The sequence below is a fragment of the Hylobates moloch genome, unplaced genomic scaffold (assembly GCF_009828535.3).
Source record: "Hylobates moloch isolate HMO894 unplaced genomic scaffold, HMol_V3 SCAFFOLD_12, whole genome shotgun sequence".
Classification (NCBI taxonomy): Eukaryota; Metazoa; Chordata; class Mammalia; order Primates; family Hylobatidae; genus Hylobates; species Hylobates moloch.
In genome coordinates, this window is record NW_026652287.1 from 87,871,490 (window position 1) to 87,888,247 (window position 16,758).

The 16,758-nt window shown below is 36.8% G+C and overlaps 2 protein-coding genes across 4 annotated transcripts in view; one reads left to right on the forward strand and one right to left on the reverse strand.

Moving 5' to 3' along the window:
* The window catches only part of CEP290 (centrosomal protein 290), a 94,553-nt gene extending 82,457 nt beyond the window's left edge, over positions 1 to 12,096 (reverse strand). The window contains exons 1-10 of one of the 2 annotated variants that reach the window (XM_058424944.1): positions 11,908 to 12,077; positions 11,625 to 11,715; positions 11,210 to 11,338; positions 10,962 to 11,039; positions 9,510 to 9,579; positions 9,160 to 9,206; positions 6,665 to 6,808; positions 1,215 to 1,268; positions 598 to 618; positions 320 to 472 (exon numbers count right to left, since the gene is read on the reverse strand). In XM_058424944.1, coding sequence (XP_058280927.1) covers positions 320 to 472; positions 598 to 618; positions 1,215 to 1,268; positions 6,665 to 6,808; positions 9,160 to 9,206; positions 9,510 to 9,579; positions 10,962 to 11,039; positions 11,210 to 11,311 — 669 coding nt within the window. In that variant the 5' untranslated portion in view covers positions 11,312 to 11,338; positions 11,625 to 11,715; positions 11,908 to 12,077. Of the gene's footprint in view, positions 1 to 319; positions 473 to 597; positions 619 to 1,214; positions 1,269 to 6,664; positions 6,809 to 9,159; positions 9,207 to 9,509; positions 9,580 to 10,961; positions 11,040 to 11,209; positions 11,339 to 11,624; positions 11,716 to 11,907 lie in introns of both variants that reach the window. The other variant, XM_032170866.2, reaches the window with a different exon arrangement.
* A 235-nt stretch (positions 12,097 to 12,331) lies between these two features.
* TMTC3 (transmembrane O-mannosyltransferase targeting cadherins 3) overlaps positions 12,332 to 16,758 on the forward strand; it is a 57,604-nt gene continuing 53,177 nt past the window's right edge. For both annotated transcript variants that reach the window (XM_032170869.2, XM_058425124.1), the window contains exon 1: positions 12,332 to 12,495. The gene's annotated coding sequence lies outside the window, so the exon portion shown is untranslated. The remainder of the gene's footprint in view (positions 12,496 to 16,758) is intronic.

The following is a 16,758-nucleotide window of genomic DNA, read 5'->3' on the forward strand; positions in this document are numbered from 1 at the left end:
AATGCAGCCATAAGTGTCCTCTAGAAAAAAAGAGAATTCTTTATAGACCTTTATTAACTGGCATTGACCAATTAAATCAAATTGAATCAAGAAAATTGTACATAAGGACCTCAATTGTTCTTAATGACCAAGATAGGCAAATATAAAAATGGCTAAAAAGTTGCAACTTCAAAGATGTAATTTATTTCACATTTTACAAGTATATAGTGACAGATTTATACCAAGGAATTTACATGTAGGGCTAAATATTATATTTACATTATAATGAAATTAAAATTTTTAGGAACCATTGCTCTGAATCGACTTCTAGCCATTTTACCTGAATTTCATCAAGATATTGGACAAGCTCATAGTTTTTTTTAGACAACTGTGATCGGTAGTCACTGTCTTCCCCTCTTCTTGATAAAAGTGTTTCTTTTTGTGAATCTATTTGTTTCTGGTAGTCAATAATATCCTGACAAAGTTGTTCATTCTGAAGGTAGCCAAACACAACATTCCATTACAAAACGATTCAGAATAACAAAATTATATCCTCTGAATAGTGCTCTCACAACATATCTTTAAATTCCCAAGATTTCACCACCCTTAAAGCCTCACCTTTTTCTTTAGACGTTTGTTCTACAGAAAAGGACAGGAAATGGTAATTAGAAATGAGAAAGGCAATGCATAATTAAAAATAATAATCAGAAACTAAAGAAAACAAAAAAATTTTAGGAAAATGATGTATATTATCTTGAATAACCAAAGAAAGTAAGACTACTAATTATCTACCAAAACAAATAATATTTCAATTATGTTAGAAACTTAAGAACTTCTATCAGAATAAATAATGTACAAACATTATTTGGCTCAGTAGAACCAAATGATAATCAGAATTTATAAGATTCCACAAGTAACAAAAAATTTTAAAGATTCTGGGTAAGAGAAATAAGAATAGAAATCCAGTCATCTATTCAATTAGAAAACTAGCAAAGAATGGCTTATGAAACAACAAAAAAAGAGTTACCCGCATAGACCTGAGATGAATGTAATACTTAATGGCCTCACATTTTGCTTTGTTTTCTATTTCCCTAAGACAAAGTCATATCATAAAATCAGTTTGAAAACATCAGTTACTTAGAAGACTCCAGTCCTGGTTAAAATATAAATTTATGTAGACTTTTTTAACAAGTACCTTTGTTGAACCACCACAACCTCTAAAATTTTTTACCAACCTCTCTTCTTAATTTGCTGTTTTCATTTTCTGCCTCCTCATTTCGAAGAGCCAACTAAAACAGTAAAAAAAAAAAAAAAAAAAAAAAAGAAGATAAAATTCAGCAGTAATTTTTTTTTTTTTTTTTTGAGACAAAGTCTCTCTTTGTCACCTAGGCTGGAGTGCAGTGGTGCGATCTCGGCTCACTGCAACGTCTGCCTCCCAGTTCAAGCAATTCTCCCACCTTAGCCTCCCGAGTAGCTGGAATTACTGGCATGCATTCCCATAACTGGCTAATTTTTGTATTTTTAGTAGAGACAGAGTTTCACTGTGTTGGCCAGGCTGGTCTTGAACTCCTGGCCTCAAGTGATCCATCCGCCTCAACCTCCCAAAGTGCTAAGATTTCAGACGTGAGCCACTGTGCCTGGCCATCAGCAGTAATTTAATATAAAGCCAGATATTCAGCTTATCTACTTAAATTTTAAATCCTCTCTAACAAAGTAGAAAATGTTAAAGCTATTAAGCATTTAATATCAACCTAACACATAAATAATAGGCCAAAATTTTCAAAACTTAAGGATTTAAGAAGGAATTAACAGTTTCTTTTTAAAGAATTAAAAAGAACACACACAAACTCTAACCAAAGAATATAGAAACAAATTAATCTGCTCCCCCAAAAAATACCCTAATAAAATGGTTTTCTGCCCAACATCTTTATTTCACTTTTCGAAATCATAGCTAGACTATCATTTGCTCTCAGTGAACATAAATTACTTAGAAATATAAGGCAATACAACACAATGGTTAAAAGAAGCAATCTAAAATCACACTGGCCTAGGTTTATGTCCCTCATCAACCAATTTCTAGTAAAGCATGAATGAGTTACTTAACATCTCTTTAACTCAGTTTTCTCATACATGTTGACATGAGTTAAACAAGATGCATACAGAGTTCTCAGAACAATGATCAGTGAATAGAACAGCAAAAGGTTATACAGCATTCTCTTATCTACATATAAGTGATTTCATTTGTGATTCTTGTTTCTCCAAACAGGCAAACATTATTATAAACATTATGATGCTTTTTTTCACCTGTTCTCCAACCCTCATTCCTCTTATGACCTTTCATTTTTCTGGTTCTCCTCTTTATTCAAGGAGACGATAGAATCACAATGGAATACAACGATATTTAAAAAGTCTATAAGAAAGAACCAAATGTAGTATGTGATTCTTTACGGAACTTTGGATATTGGAGGTGGGGAGACTGAAGGATATTATTGGGCCATTAGAAGAAATCTCATTATGGACTAGATAATGGTGTTAAATCAATATTAAATTTCCTGAGCATGACAATTATATTGTGTTCATTGTAGGAGAACATCTTTCTTTTTCAAACAGACAAGCTGAAGTATTTAAGTGCAAAGTATCATATCTGCAATTAGCTCTTGAACGACTCAGCAAAAAATGTGATTGAACAAACAAGAGACAGAGAAATATACGTGTGTGTAAAAATCCTGACAAAAAGATAAAGCAAAGTTGGCACAACATTAACAACTGGTGAATCTATATGAAGGGTATGTAGGTGGTTATTGTTTTTCTTTTTTTTTTTCCATCAACTTTAAAGTTCTGGGGTACATGTGTAAGATGTGCAGGTTGTTACATAGGTAAATGTGTACGACAGTGGTTTGCTGCACAGATCAACCCATCACCTAGGTATTAAACCTAGCATCCATTAGCTATTCTTCCTGATGTTCTCCCTCCCCCTGACCCCTTGACAGGTCCCAGTGTGTGTTGTTCACCACCATGTGTCCACGTGTTCTCATTGTTCAGCTCCCACTTATGAGTGAGAACATGCAGTGTTTAGTTTTCTGTTCCTGTGTTAGTTTGCTGAGGATAATGGCTTCCACCTCCATCCCATGTTCCTGCAAAGGACATGATCTTCTTGCTTTTTTTTTTTTTTTTGAGACAAAGTCTAGCTTTGTTGCTAAGGCTAGAGTCCAGTGGTGCGATCTCAGCTCACTGCAACCTCTGCCTTCTGGGTTCAAGTCATTCTCCTGCCTCAAGTAGCTGGGACTGCAGGCATGCAGTACCATGACCAGTTAATTTTTTTTTTTTTTTTGTAGAGACAGGGTTTCACCATACTGGCCAGGCTGGTCTTGAACTCCTGACCTCAAGTGATCTGCCTGCCTTGGCCTCCCAAAGTGCTGGGATTGCAGGCATGAGTCACCATGCCTGACCTCTCATTCCTTTTTGATGGCTGCATAGTATTCTATGATGTGTATGTTCCACATTTTCATTATCCAGTCTATTATTGATGAGCATTTGGGTTGATTCCATGTCTTTGCTATTGTGAATAGTGCTGCAATGAACATATGTGTGCATGTATCTTTATAAGAAAATGATTTATATTCTTTTGGGTATATACCCAGTAATGGGATTGCTGGGTCAAATGGTATTTCTGCTTCTAGATCTTCGAGGAATTGCCACACTTTCCACAATGGTTGAACTAATGTACACTTCCACCAACAGTGTGTTTACAATCTTTATGAAGATATGACATTTTTCAAAATAAAAAATTTAAAGAAAGTTTATAATAAAATGCAAAGTACAATACACATTTTAGAAGTTTGCCTATTATTATTATTATCAATTGAAAGTTAATAATCCCACTGTGTTCTGAATTGGGAAATTTTTACAAGAGAAGCTAAGAACTTAATGCTAAAGCATTTAATGCTATTGATGCTTTTTTCCCTTGTCTTCTCAAACATCACACTCTGTTTCTCCTTTCTTGAGCTTTTCCTTAAAGCACTCTTCCTATTTCATTGCTTTATTAGACATTTCTCAGAGATGTGCCTTACAATCACTCTTCTGGCTTTAATAATGTCTACACTGATGATTCATAAATCCTTATCATCTGTCCAGGGTCTCTTGTGAATTCCATATCCACAGATACCCTTTTTGAATATGCCCAGAAGAACCTCAAACTCAACATCTACAAAACTGAAATAATCTCAAGCTTTCCTAATTCCTCTTGTGTTCCTCCTTAATGAATGGCACTATCTACCCATTTAGTGGCCCAACCCACAAAATTAGGCAGACTCTCCATCCTCCCTCTCCTCCAACAACCAATTACATTCACCACATCCATTTACATCTACTTCTCTCATACTTGTCTTTCTCAGGCAAATGCCATCATTAGCACTTCCCTGAATTAACACAAATGTTTCCTTACTAGTCTTGGCCCTTTTCAATCCACTCTCTACAAAGTACAGTAAACTTTTAAAGTATAGATCTCATGATATTCTGTGCTCAAAACTCTTCATTGGCTCCTTTTAGGAAAAGAACCAAATTCATTAGGAACTGGCCCTTACTTATCTCTCCAGAGGATCATAAGAATTAAAACTGGGAAGGCAAGATAGCACAGATTCTTGAGTAAGACTGTTTTCAAATCCTACCTTTACCATTTATAAGCTGTGCAACCATGGGCAATTACTCTTTCTGTGTCTCCATTTCTTCATCTGTATCACGGCAGAAATGACAACTATCTCATATAAGTATCAAGCAATAATGAATTAATGCATATGAAGTGCCTGACACATAGTAAGGACTCTATGAAAGCTTTTTTCACTTGTATTTCAGTCAACATGAATTACTGTAGTTTCCTAAATACTCCATAACATCTCTTATCTCTAGGTCTTAGCAAATGCTGTATCTTCTACCCAGAATGTTCTTTCTTTAACCACCATATACATCCTCATTCCTCTTACCAGTCTAACTCTACTTCAGGTCTCAGTTTACAGATCACATCCTGCACCTCAAGGCTGATTATGGTATCCCTCTCCAGAGTATGCCAGAATATGACTTTATGTATCTCCCTAAGTATTATATTATCACTATGTTACGCTTATTATTGACTATGAATATTCTTGAGAACCAGAACATAGTTGCCCACTATATCACTAGCAACTAGCACAGTCTCTAGTATGCTGTAAAGACTCAATAAAACTGAATGACTGGTTAACGGCAAAGAAGTAATTGCCAAAGCAACCCATACCCGTATGTCATCTCAAGGAATTGAGCAGCCAAAAAGGAACACAGGCCATATATTCAAGTTTTCTCTGTGTGTGACTATGAAAAAAGATAATGGTCTAAGATATAAATGGACAAGGTAGTTCTGATTAGCTAAGGGTGTGTGGTATGAATGATAAGGCAACTGATATAGGTCTATATAGAAGAACAAAAGTCCAGAAAACCACAGACATCCCCCTAAGCAATCTACCAGTATATATTATAAGTTAGACCCTTTATGACTATTAAAAAATCCACAGGTCTGCTATGTTTTGCAGAGTTAACTAAACAGATAATGCTCTAAGAGCTTGTTCCTAACCTTTAAGTGACATCAATCCATACTGTCTCCACCACATTGTTTTGATAGCTAACTTCTATTTGATTCTTTAACATTTTAGAGTAAAATAGATACATGAAGAATGGGGATACTTTTCCTTACAAATCAATTTATGATACATTCTCTTAAATAGCATATCATTGTTTTCTTAAAATGTATGACCCTCAATTTCTGAGCGAACAATGGACAAAATAAAATAAATGGAATATAACACAACAATGACCTAAAGGATACAAAGGTGGAAAACGTTTCTGAGTATAAGGGACAGGACAGTTACCACATGTAGGCACCAAATTTTACTAAGTTTACTAACAGCTCAGGTGAAATAAAAAACAAATAAATGTTAAGTAAATAAATAAATAAAACATTAAATAGGAAGCTGAGGTAAAATAGGAAATTTTCTTCCAGGAAATACAAGTTGATCTGCAAAAAACTTTTTTCCTAAAACTAAATTTAAGTGAACACTGCAAGAATTATTAGTTTATAACAAGGAATAACATGAGGTAATAAAAACTATGCATTAAAAATGTTATTTTAAATATGTGATTTATAAACTGCTGACATGAACACAACTTCTCAAAAACTATACATATATATATATCACATAAGGTACAACCAAAAACAAGATATTTAATTAACCATTATTGAATATATCGAAAGATTCATCTGCGAATTTACTAATCATATAAATACATTGAAACAAACAAATATAACTTTTACCCAAAATAAACTATGTCACTGGAAAGATCACTTCTTTATGAAAATCTATTAGTTTCTTGATACCGATCTTCCAGACAAAAGCATTAATTTTAGGTAACAAGTCTGATGTCCTGAGAAAAATGTACCTCCAAATATAAAGAATCTTCAAGTCATATTCACTAGAAGTACCTGTTCCATTATATTTTAAAATTGGTGATGACAAAATGAACAGTGATATGAAACCTTAGAGATAAGTGTACATCATTTTTCAAATATAACATACAATATAAAAATTGATATTGTTACCAATAATAATAAAAAGCCAGGTAACTTGAACAGTGAAGATTCATGGAAAAAAAAGTGCTTTACTTGCTCATTAACTTTCTTCTCTTTCTCCAACTCCTTTTCCACATCCTCCAATTCTCTATCTTTTTGTTCTAATTGTTTTTCAAGTTGGCGAATTTCATTACGTAAAAACCGAGTATCTCGTCCACCTGCAGACTGCTGAGCCATCTTAAAGTAATAAACCCAAAGTATAAATTAATCCCACTATATTTTGAGGTTCAAATGAGTCAACAACAAGCAAATAATTATACTGACTTTAAATTTGCATTATACTTCAGTGCAGATATTTAAAATTATATTAGCTTAAGAACTTTTTTTTAAATTTAACTTACTTAAGGTTTAGTTCACAGCTAATAACTCCTTAAATTTTTCCTGAGCCACCCACAGATGCAAAGAATTGACTGTTAATCATTCTGTTGTAACCACTGGGCCACAGATAACCAGACTAAACTGCAAAGGTTCCTGAGCCTCAGGGATCTGGAACCTGAGTACAAACCATCAGAATCTCCGTCCCAGTCAGTGAAGCTGAGTGCCTTAACCTGCCCTTTCTCTCATACCATGCACTGTTTAGACCAGTGCTGTCCCATAGGACTTTCTAGTATAATGGACACGCTCTCTGTGCTGTCCAGTTCAGTAGCCACTCGCTACATGTAGCTATGTTTGGGCATTTGAAGTGTGGCTAGTGCAACTGAAGAACTAAATTTTTCATTTTAATTTTAACCAATGTAAATATAAATAGCTACAAGTGGTTAGTACTAGTGCTACCATATTAAACAGCTCAGGTTTTGGTTATCTTAAGGTTTGTAGCCAATTAAATCCATTTTACCTCATAGTCTTGTTAATTTAGGTCATGGCCAAGAACATCAAATCATTTGGTCATCTAATATGTCTCACGTTCATTTCTTTACCTTATAGTTCTGTTATTCCTCTACCTTAACCAAATTGTTCTTACTCTTTCCTTCAAAAAGCATTCCATTGTGCTCTCTAAAATTCTCTTCCAAGATAAATTAATATTTCACATCCTCAGATTCTTTACTGAATCCTCCTTTCCATCTCCTTGGCTTAGCTGCAACTTGGATCCTTTAGGATATTAATGCCCTTGGAACTCTTTCAATTGGAAGGTGCTCATTCTTTCAGATCCCATATACATTAGGGTCAGAAGAAGGTGTTGGTACTTCTAGGTTTACCCCACCCTGCAACTTCAGGTGATCACTCCTATCATTCCTCCATCATCCTATAAAAACTTCAGCTGCTTTCTCACAAGATATCCTGCTCTCCATCTTTACCTACTCATGGTAGAAACAAGTCACCAACTTCCCAGTAACTCCGCAAAATGCATTGGGAATTTAAGCATGTGGCCCACAGACGTCTATCAAATGCCCACTAAGCAATCTCCACATAACTTTTGTTCTAGTCTATATTTTTTTCTTGAATTCACTATAGTCTCTCACTCCCACACCCACATCAGATCCTTGTCCAACCAGAACATTCTTTCAATTATTCCCACTATGCCTGTCCTTTGACCTCACAGGACACTCTAATCCCTCGACTTCTCCCTCCATATCCCTACCCTTCTGCCCACCCAACCCCAATCTTGATTTTCTTATCTATTCAGTTAAGACTTCATCACTTCAACCACTTTCCTACCAATATCTTCAACTGTCCTACCCTTCAATTCTACAGCAGCTACCTAGCTAAACACTAACACAGAATTGATCCAACTCCATAATTCATTTAGTATTTATTGAAAGCGCTTGGCATTTTCCCAGGAGCTGGATACACAATCAAAAACAATAGGTCATCCAAGTTCAGAGAGTTAACGAGTAAAAGAATCAGGACTAGAACTCCAATCTGTCTGACTGCAGATCCCCAACTCTCCAGTCCTTTCTCCAATATATTTCAGATTTTACCTAATTTCCTTAAAATGTGACCACACCATTTCCCACTCTTTTTAACAGATGACGTCATCACCAACCTCTCAACTTCCAGGCATTATGCCTACAAACATAAAAGCTTCTATACACATCCACTCTTGCTACGCTCATCCACTCTTCCTCCTCGGCTAACACAAAGGAAAAGGGTATTCCTCCTTTCAAAGGCTGATCCATTTGTATTACATTCCTACCTTCTCAGGAATCTCAATGTATTTTGTTCCTCAACAATACATTCATATTTTAGCCCTCAGCTTTGTCAAAAATTACTTCTATAACACCCTTTGGTCACTATTCCTCAAATCCCCACCCACCCTCCATCTCAGTTACTAGTAATCTTTCTGTATATTTCCCAAGACTATAAGCTCCATCCAGCAGTTAACTTTTTATTTTGTTCACAACCATATGCTCAGTCCCTAGTACAATATAAGGCACATAATAGGCATGTAGAACACATACAGAATAAACAAATAACCATGATTACAATCATCCTTATAATTTTTCCAGCCAATAATAATTTTAAAATTTGAAAAGAATTCAAAATAAAATTAATGACAATTACATCCTAGGGAATACAAAAAGACATACCTCCAGTTCATTTTCCAGTTTCATTACTTTAGTTTTTAATTGATTTTCTATTTTTTTTAAAAAAAAAAGACAAATGTTTTAATTGATTAGTTACCACAAAACAAATTTTAAATAAATTTCAATAACAAAATTAATTCTTTTAAAAGAGTCCATCATTATTATAAGGTAACAAAAAGTATTATATGGCAGATCCATAAAATAGGAGTTAGAAATATTTATTATTAAATGTTATATATTAAAAATAAACTGAACATATATGTTTTATAGAATATAATTTAATTTTCTACAGTTTAATGAACAAATGGAATTCATTACTTAATACCATAATAAACTTTTTTCAAGGTGCTTACCAAATTTTGCTTGTTCTTCTCCAGCTTTTTCTACTTCTTCCAAAGCCAGCTCCACTTCTTGAGCTTTCATCTAAACATTAAAAAAAAGTTATTTCAATATGCCTTTATACTGGAATGTAAGCATTGAAAATAAAAATTGTTTTATTTGTTATGATCCTTAGTGCCAGCAATGGCTGGCACATGGAGACATTCAGTAAATATTTGCTGAATAAATAGTTTGTTTTTTTTTTTTTTTTGCTTTTGAGATAGGGCCTCACTTTGTCACCCAGGCTGGCGTACAGTGGCACAATCTCAGCTCACTGCAACCTCTTGCCTCCTGGGCTCAAGCAATCTTCCCATCTCAGTCCCCTGAATAGCTGAGACTACAGGTGCATGCCACCATGCTTGGCGTGCCATCATGCTTGGTGTGCCATCATGCTTGGCAAATTTTTTCGTAGAGGCAAGGTCTCACTATATTATCCAGGCTGGTCTCGAACTCCCAGGCTCAAGCAATCCTCCTGCCTTGGCCTCCCAAAGTGCTGGGATTACAGACGTGAGCCACCATGTCAGGCAATTTTCTTACTTAAGACTACAATTTCTAGATTTTTAATAGCATGAAACATTTTTGATTCTCCCTTTCACCTCAAGTCCTCAAGTCTTATATCCAGTAATGCAACATCTCCCTTTGTAATGTTTTTCCACTACTTTTTTTCTGTTCCAATTGCTATTATTCTAATCCATAATTTCAGGTTTAAACTCCTCTATAATGTGATGTCTACACAACTCCAATTTCCTTCAGTTTGTCCTGTATAATATACTCAGTTTTGCCTTCTTAAGGCATATTTTTGTACCTATCAATTGTGTTATGAAAACCTTTACTGCCTTCTCAATTGCTGATAGCATAAAATATACCTTTAAGGCCCTCAACAACCTATCTCAAAGTACTTACCCAAGATTTGTTTTCTCTACGGTCTGCTACAAACTTGCTGCACCTCGTTTCCTCAAATGTAAAGAATAAACATATTTCCTACTCTCAGTATTTATTTATGGTAACCAACAGCTCTAGAATTCCCTTACTATCTTACCACTGCATTGCCTTCCACTTATCTAATACTACTCCTCAGTATTGATCCTTTGTGAAGTCTTCTGACACCTCTTAAATCACTTCCCCTCTTAACAAATCCCTATAGCAGTCATTGTCTGCATTTGTCATTTGGATCTCAAGATATATTTCCTTACGTTATTTTTCAACATACTCATTCTATTTCCCCTACACACCCTTTTAGAAACTTTAAGTAGAAACTAGCAATGTTTTACACACTAAAATACTTAATCCATATTTAAATATATTGCATTTTTTAGTGGTAATGTAGATATTACCAAGTATTTTCACAAAGATTACCTCATATAAGAACAGATTTTTATAGTTCCACTAATAGCCAAACCTATAGTTAAAATCTACTACATACAAACCTTCATCAGTGACTGAGTAATTCTAAAAAGGTGTATCACATTTTCTTGCTTTTCACTTTTTAGCTCATTTACTTCCACCTAAGTAAACAGAAAAGCAATTGTTTTATATTTTATAACCTTTAAGCAAAATATAAGAACTCTTCCAGATTGTGACAATTATAGTTGTCCCTGAAAAAAATATTCATATTTTGTTAATAAATTAATCATAAGTTAATGTACATATCTATTATTATTGACCAATTAAGCACCTTGGATAAGGAAATCAATAAATTATCTGCCAGTTCTTCTTGACGGGGCAGGTCATCTGGGTCAACTTTCATTATTTCTTTCCAGTTTATATTAGGTGGCATCTTGAATTCTTTCACTGTGCTCCACCTCTGTAACAAAACAGGTGGATATTAGCATTTTCAAGGTACACAGTATTATTGGTTTTCTAGCACCTTACATTTTTTGCAGATTATTTCATTATAGCTTTCTGATGTTAGCAAAACAGACAAGCGGGCCACAAAACAGATAAGTGGGCAAAATAGCCTTGATCAAAAATAGCAGTCGGCACAAACTGTCAGAATGTACCGGCTAAACAAAATGTGACGGAAAGCTTCCCTGCTAACACTAATCTAAGTTAGGACTAAGATTTCTGGGTCCCTTCCTCCACACCCTTACCCACAACGCGCGCGAACACCCTAATCCTGGCAAGTGCGAGGGTCTGTGGAAGGCCGACAATCACGCCTGATTTGGAGAAACAGAATTGGCGCTGGAAAAAAATGCAGAAATTAACAACTGGAATGAGTGAAGTTGTGCGGCGGAAACTGGAACCGAAGCAAGGCGGTATTATGGACCCGAGGCTGGAAGGGGCGGAGTAGTTACGCTGTGGCACACGGGCCCTCAGGCTAAAGAACCTGAGCGTGGAGTGACTCGCTAATCCTGCTTACAGGGATCCACCCACCTAGACCAAGCCTGGCAACCAGCGGAGGCTTCTCACTACCGCAACCACCAAGCCGGACCCGGCCGCGGGCCCTGACAGATCCCTATCGCGGTTCCACGCGGACTCTGGGTCCAGCCAAACGGTCCCGAGCAAGCCAAAGCGGCAGCGGGTGCTAGGCGACACCATCCCCAACTCCGCCAAGGCCAGAATAAGATCCCGGATGCAAGGAGAGCCTACAGTTCACGACCGTGGGTGATGCTTTACGTTTAGATTCTCCTCCGGAGTCCCAGGACTCAGCGTTCAGGATGATGAGAAGGCGTGGAACGAGGACTCCAAATCCCAGAGTGCAGTTCTGCCTGAGGCTTGTGCATGCTGGGAACTGAAGTCCCTGAGAAGAGGAGGTAAGGCGCTCCCGGCATGCAACGCGTAAGGCTGCGACGGTACCGGGGCGGCGGGGAAGGACCGAGAGGCGGGAGGCGCAGCGACTCAGGCGCCTACGAACTGGTGGCCTGAACGAGGTAGACCATGACTGTGGTTTCAGTGGCGTCACTGGCTGGGCCTCTCTTCCTGAGGTTTTCCTAAGCCATCCCCTGGCGGAACCGCTCCCAGGTGAGGTCGAGCTGTCGGTCAGCATATTGGGAGGAGTTGAGGGGAGCAGTCCTGGGTTAGAGAAGCTTCACCTATTGGGGCCGTAGGGCCTGGTCCCATTCTGAAAAAGTGGGAACACCCTGCCTTCTCTTCAGGCGTTTGCAAGCGGCGTCCAGGGTAGTGCCTTCTGTAAGAAGAAAAAAACAAAAAGTTTTAGCCTTGTTTAGTATCAGAATCTGTCTTGGTAGTTAGAGTGAGAGCCGCGTAGCCGTGATCCTCGTTCCGGGGCGAGCGAAGAATTGACAAGAGGTCTCGGCATCCCCTGACCCCGCCCGCCTTACTTGTAGCACCATTCCCTTCGCGGATCGTGGGGCTTGATGGTTGTGGAGGTGGTATGAAGTGAAGGCTCTAGAGAGGAGAGGATAGTACTTGTCCGGGCCACTGCCGGGGATGGAGAGAGAAGGGACCCGAGGACTCACCTGTACTGTTGCCACTTGCTTGGTTACCTAGGGTGCCCTTCCATGAAAGCGCCTACTCTGGTGTTTACCACTCTTACTCGTGCAAGTTTTGCTCATCCTGCTTATCTGCTCACAATCATGCTGTAGTATGATACATCTCTACCTAACTTTCCTAAGAAGCTGTAGACTTAAATCTAAATGGTATTTCCAACTATCTGGACCAGTGCTTTGTCTTTTTGTTTTTTAAAAACGCTGCTTTAAAAAGAAAATTACTGTACTTCACAGTAAATTTTCCTTTCGAAAATAAGTAATGAGTTTCTTTTTAAACCCCCAGTTTGGGTAAAATAAGTAGCTCAGTACAAAATAAAAAGATACTGATTTTGTGAGATGAATTTTAAAGACATTAGTTAGATTTATAGGAATGACAATTTTACTATTCTGAAAGATTATATGCCAAATACTATTCATTATCTTGTTTATTCTTCCTTACAATCCAGTGAAACAGGTGCTTACATTGTCCTCATTTTCTATCTAAGTTAAGAAACTGAGGCTTGTAGAAGCTAAGTACTCTAACTTAAATAGTGTGATTGAACACAGATCTCTCCAGCTGGAGGACATATTCTTAACTTCTATACACCTCCTCAGACTTTCTGGGAAACCAATATTTGTGAAGTGCTTGTTCCTCAATCTTGCTATTTTTATTAAATGTTATATTTTAATTTTGTAAGTGTTTACTCAATAATTTGAATTAAATATTCTTCATGTTCAGTGTTCTTAATTCATAATTTAACATGGGATGGTGTTTCTGAAAAGGGGTTCTGTTCCAGACTCCAGGAGAGGGCTTTTGGATCTCGCCAAGAAAGAATTGGAGGTGCATACACCCCCATTGGAGGTGGTAGACTAAGGATTGTCATGGTTATTTCTTGATTATATGCTAAACAAGGGGTGGGTTATTCATGAGTTTTCTGGGAAGAGGGTAGGCAATTCCTAGATCTGAGTGTTCCTCCCCTTTTTAGACCATATAGAGTAACTTCTTCACATTGCCATGGCATCTGTAAACTGTCATAGCGCTGGTGGGAGTGTCTTTTAGGATGCTAATGCATTATAATTAGCGTATAATGAGCAGTGAGAACGAGCAGACGTCCCACCTTTCTCGCCATCTTGGATTTGGTGGGATTTGGCTGGCTTCTTTACTGCATGCTGTTTTATCAGCAAAGTCTTTATGACCTGTATCTTGTGACCTCCTATCTCATCCTGTGACTTAGAATGACTGACAGACATCCTGAGAATGCAGCCCAGTAGGTCTCACCCTTATTTTACCCAGCCCCTACTCAAGATGGAGTTGTTGTGATTCAAATACCTCTGACAATGGTAGAATGAAATTTAATAGTTACTGAGCACATGTTATGTCATACACTATGCTTACTACTGCGTGTTTATTTTCATAATAGAAATCTGTTTGCTGTAACACCTTTTTTTCTGGTTTTTTCATTCATTATAATTTATTTTTATGTATTCACTTACAAGTTTGGTTTTGTCTGTATTGCTCTTTTCTACCCTTACTGCCACCACCCTCTTGCTCACATTCATAAACTCAAGGTGCCTGCTCTCTAATGGTAAATTTTATTCTAATTTTTCAGAAGTGAGAACAAGTTCATAGAAGTTAAGTAATAATTGATGAAGCTAATATTGTAACCTAGATCTCAGTGACAATTGTAACTAAAAGCAAAATCTTACCTAAATTTTATTCTTTAACTCATTCTAAGAGTATTTTTTATCCTGTTTCCTGTGCTAGGCACTGGGGATACAGCAGTGAACAAGTCAGCTCTGGCTTGAACAAGTCAACTAAGTATTTATGCATTGTAGTCTGTTTGTACCTATCTGTGAGTCAGGAAATTTAACTCAAGTTCTAGTTCAGTAACTCGCTGTATATTTTTGAGGAAAATTGCCAAAGCTCTATTATTTTTCATCAGATTTTTTGCACCTATCAGTTTTCATCAAGAAATGGGACTTATGTGACAATGTTGTAAGTGGCCTTGTTATAAGAACACTTGTCTGGACCTGCCTTCTTTCTGCCCTAGGCTTTTGTGAACAGTTTTATCTGACCAAAATCACTTCACAAGAAGGCCTCACCTTTTATAATTGCTTACCTTTGTTCTCTGTAGCAATGAATTTATATTCCTTAGATGTTACTTCTAGTTCCTTTTTGCTGACTTACCAAGAAAAGTCATAGTAGCTTACTTCTCCAATCTCTTAAACAAAGCATGGCCATTTTGTATCCATTGTGTATTCTAAACATTTTGTTTTGCCTTATCTTCATGGCAAATTAAGCCATGGTTAATGGCTTAATTCACACTGACTCCTTACTAATCTTTCCAGTTTCCTCATTGTTGAAGGAAGACAAGTGTCTGCTTGCTGCACACTCATTCTTGTCCATGAAATTAAGGCAAAACAATTTGCCTTAATACAATTTACAATTTTATTGAAGGGATTGTATTTAGTTTTGTATATCTATAATGTAGCTCATGAGAAGTCTTCGTGAACCAAAAAGTATTTAAGACAGGTCTCAATTTAGAAGTTTATTTTGCCAAGGTTAGGGACATGCCCAAAAGAAATAAACACTGAATCATAGAAACAGTCTGTAGTCTCTTCCTTTCTCTAAGATGATTTTGAGGGCTTCAATATTTAAAGGGGAGAAATCCACTGGAAGAGAAAAAGGGTAGATATGGTAATCTACATGTTGCAAGAGAAAAAGAGCAGAGAGGGAAATAGATATTATGTATTCATGTGGGGTGGTAAATCAGCACTTTACGTAAGATAAGGTGAATGTCATAAATTAGCTACCTGTGGAGATATTTAACATTTGATGTGTAGCTGTCTGCTAAGAACAAAAGGAAAGCAGTTTCTTGCATGACTCAGCTTTCACCCTAATTTTTTCTTATAGGCATAATGAATTGAGATCCCAAGTTTTATTTTCCTTTCACATTTCCAATTGCACTTGGATTTTGTGCACATATATAGTAACAACCCATTTTTGTAAGCAAACAGAAATCAGTCATCCCATCCACTTAAACTGCATTTGTGAGTCTGCTTCTGTGCCTAGGAAAAATTAGACGTTCTCACAACTAACAAGAATAGTGTGTTACATGTTTACAATAATGGCCCCCAGTGAGTCATGTCCCTGTCTGTCTATGCCTTTGCGTAAATCTGTCCCTTCCCTGCAATCTCTACTTTGCAGGTGACTCTTGGAAGTAACCTAAGATGACTCCACAACTGAGCTCATAACATGCTGTCTCTCCCTTTCTCTCATACTATGCTCCCTTGGGGAATCTTAAAAATTCTGTTATCTTGGCCCTTTTATAACTTCTTCTCCATTGATTCAAGATGTACCTTACTTGAATAATAATTTTTAAAATATGCATTAAATAGAGCCTTATAAAGAGCTTGTGCATTGAACCTTGCCCTCCTGTTGTCCTGAGATCATCATTTAAGAAGCCCAAGCTAACCTATTAGAGGATGTGTTAATAAGTAGCAGAGACTAGTTTTCAAAGCTGAGAAATCTACCCCTTAAAAGCCATCCAGCCCTAATCAAGCCACGGGATAACTATAAGCACATGAGTGACCCAGGCACAACTAACAGAACCATATACATACCTATATATTTGTGTGTGCGTGTGTGTGTGTGTGTGTGTGTGTGTGTATATATATATATATACACACATCAAATAAAGATATATTGAAGAATTGAATTATTTTGAATGTATTCATTTTTAAGTACTTCAGATGCCTAACTTAAAGAAAACTTTCTCAATACTTAAAGAACTGA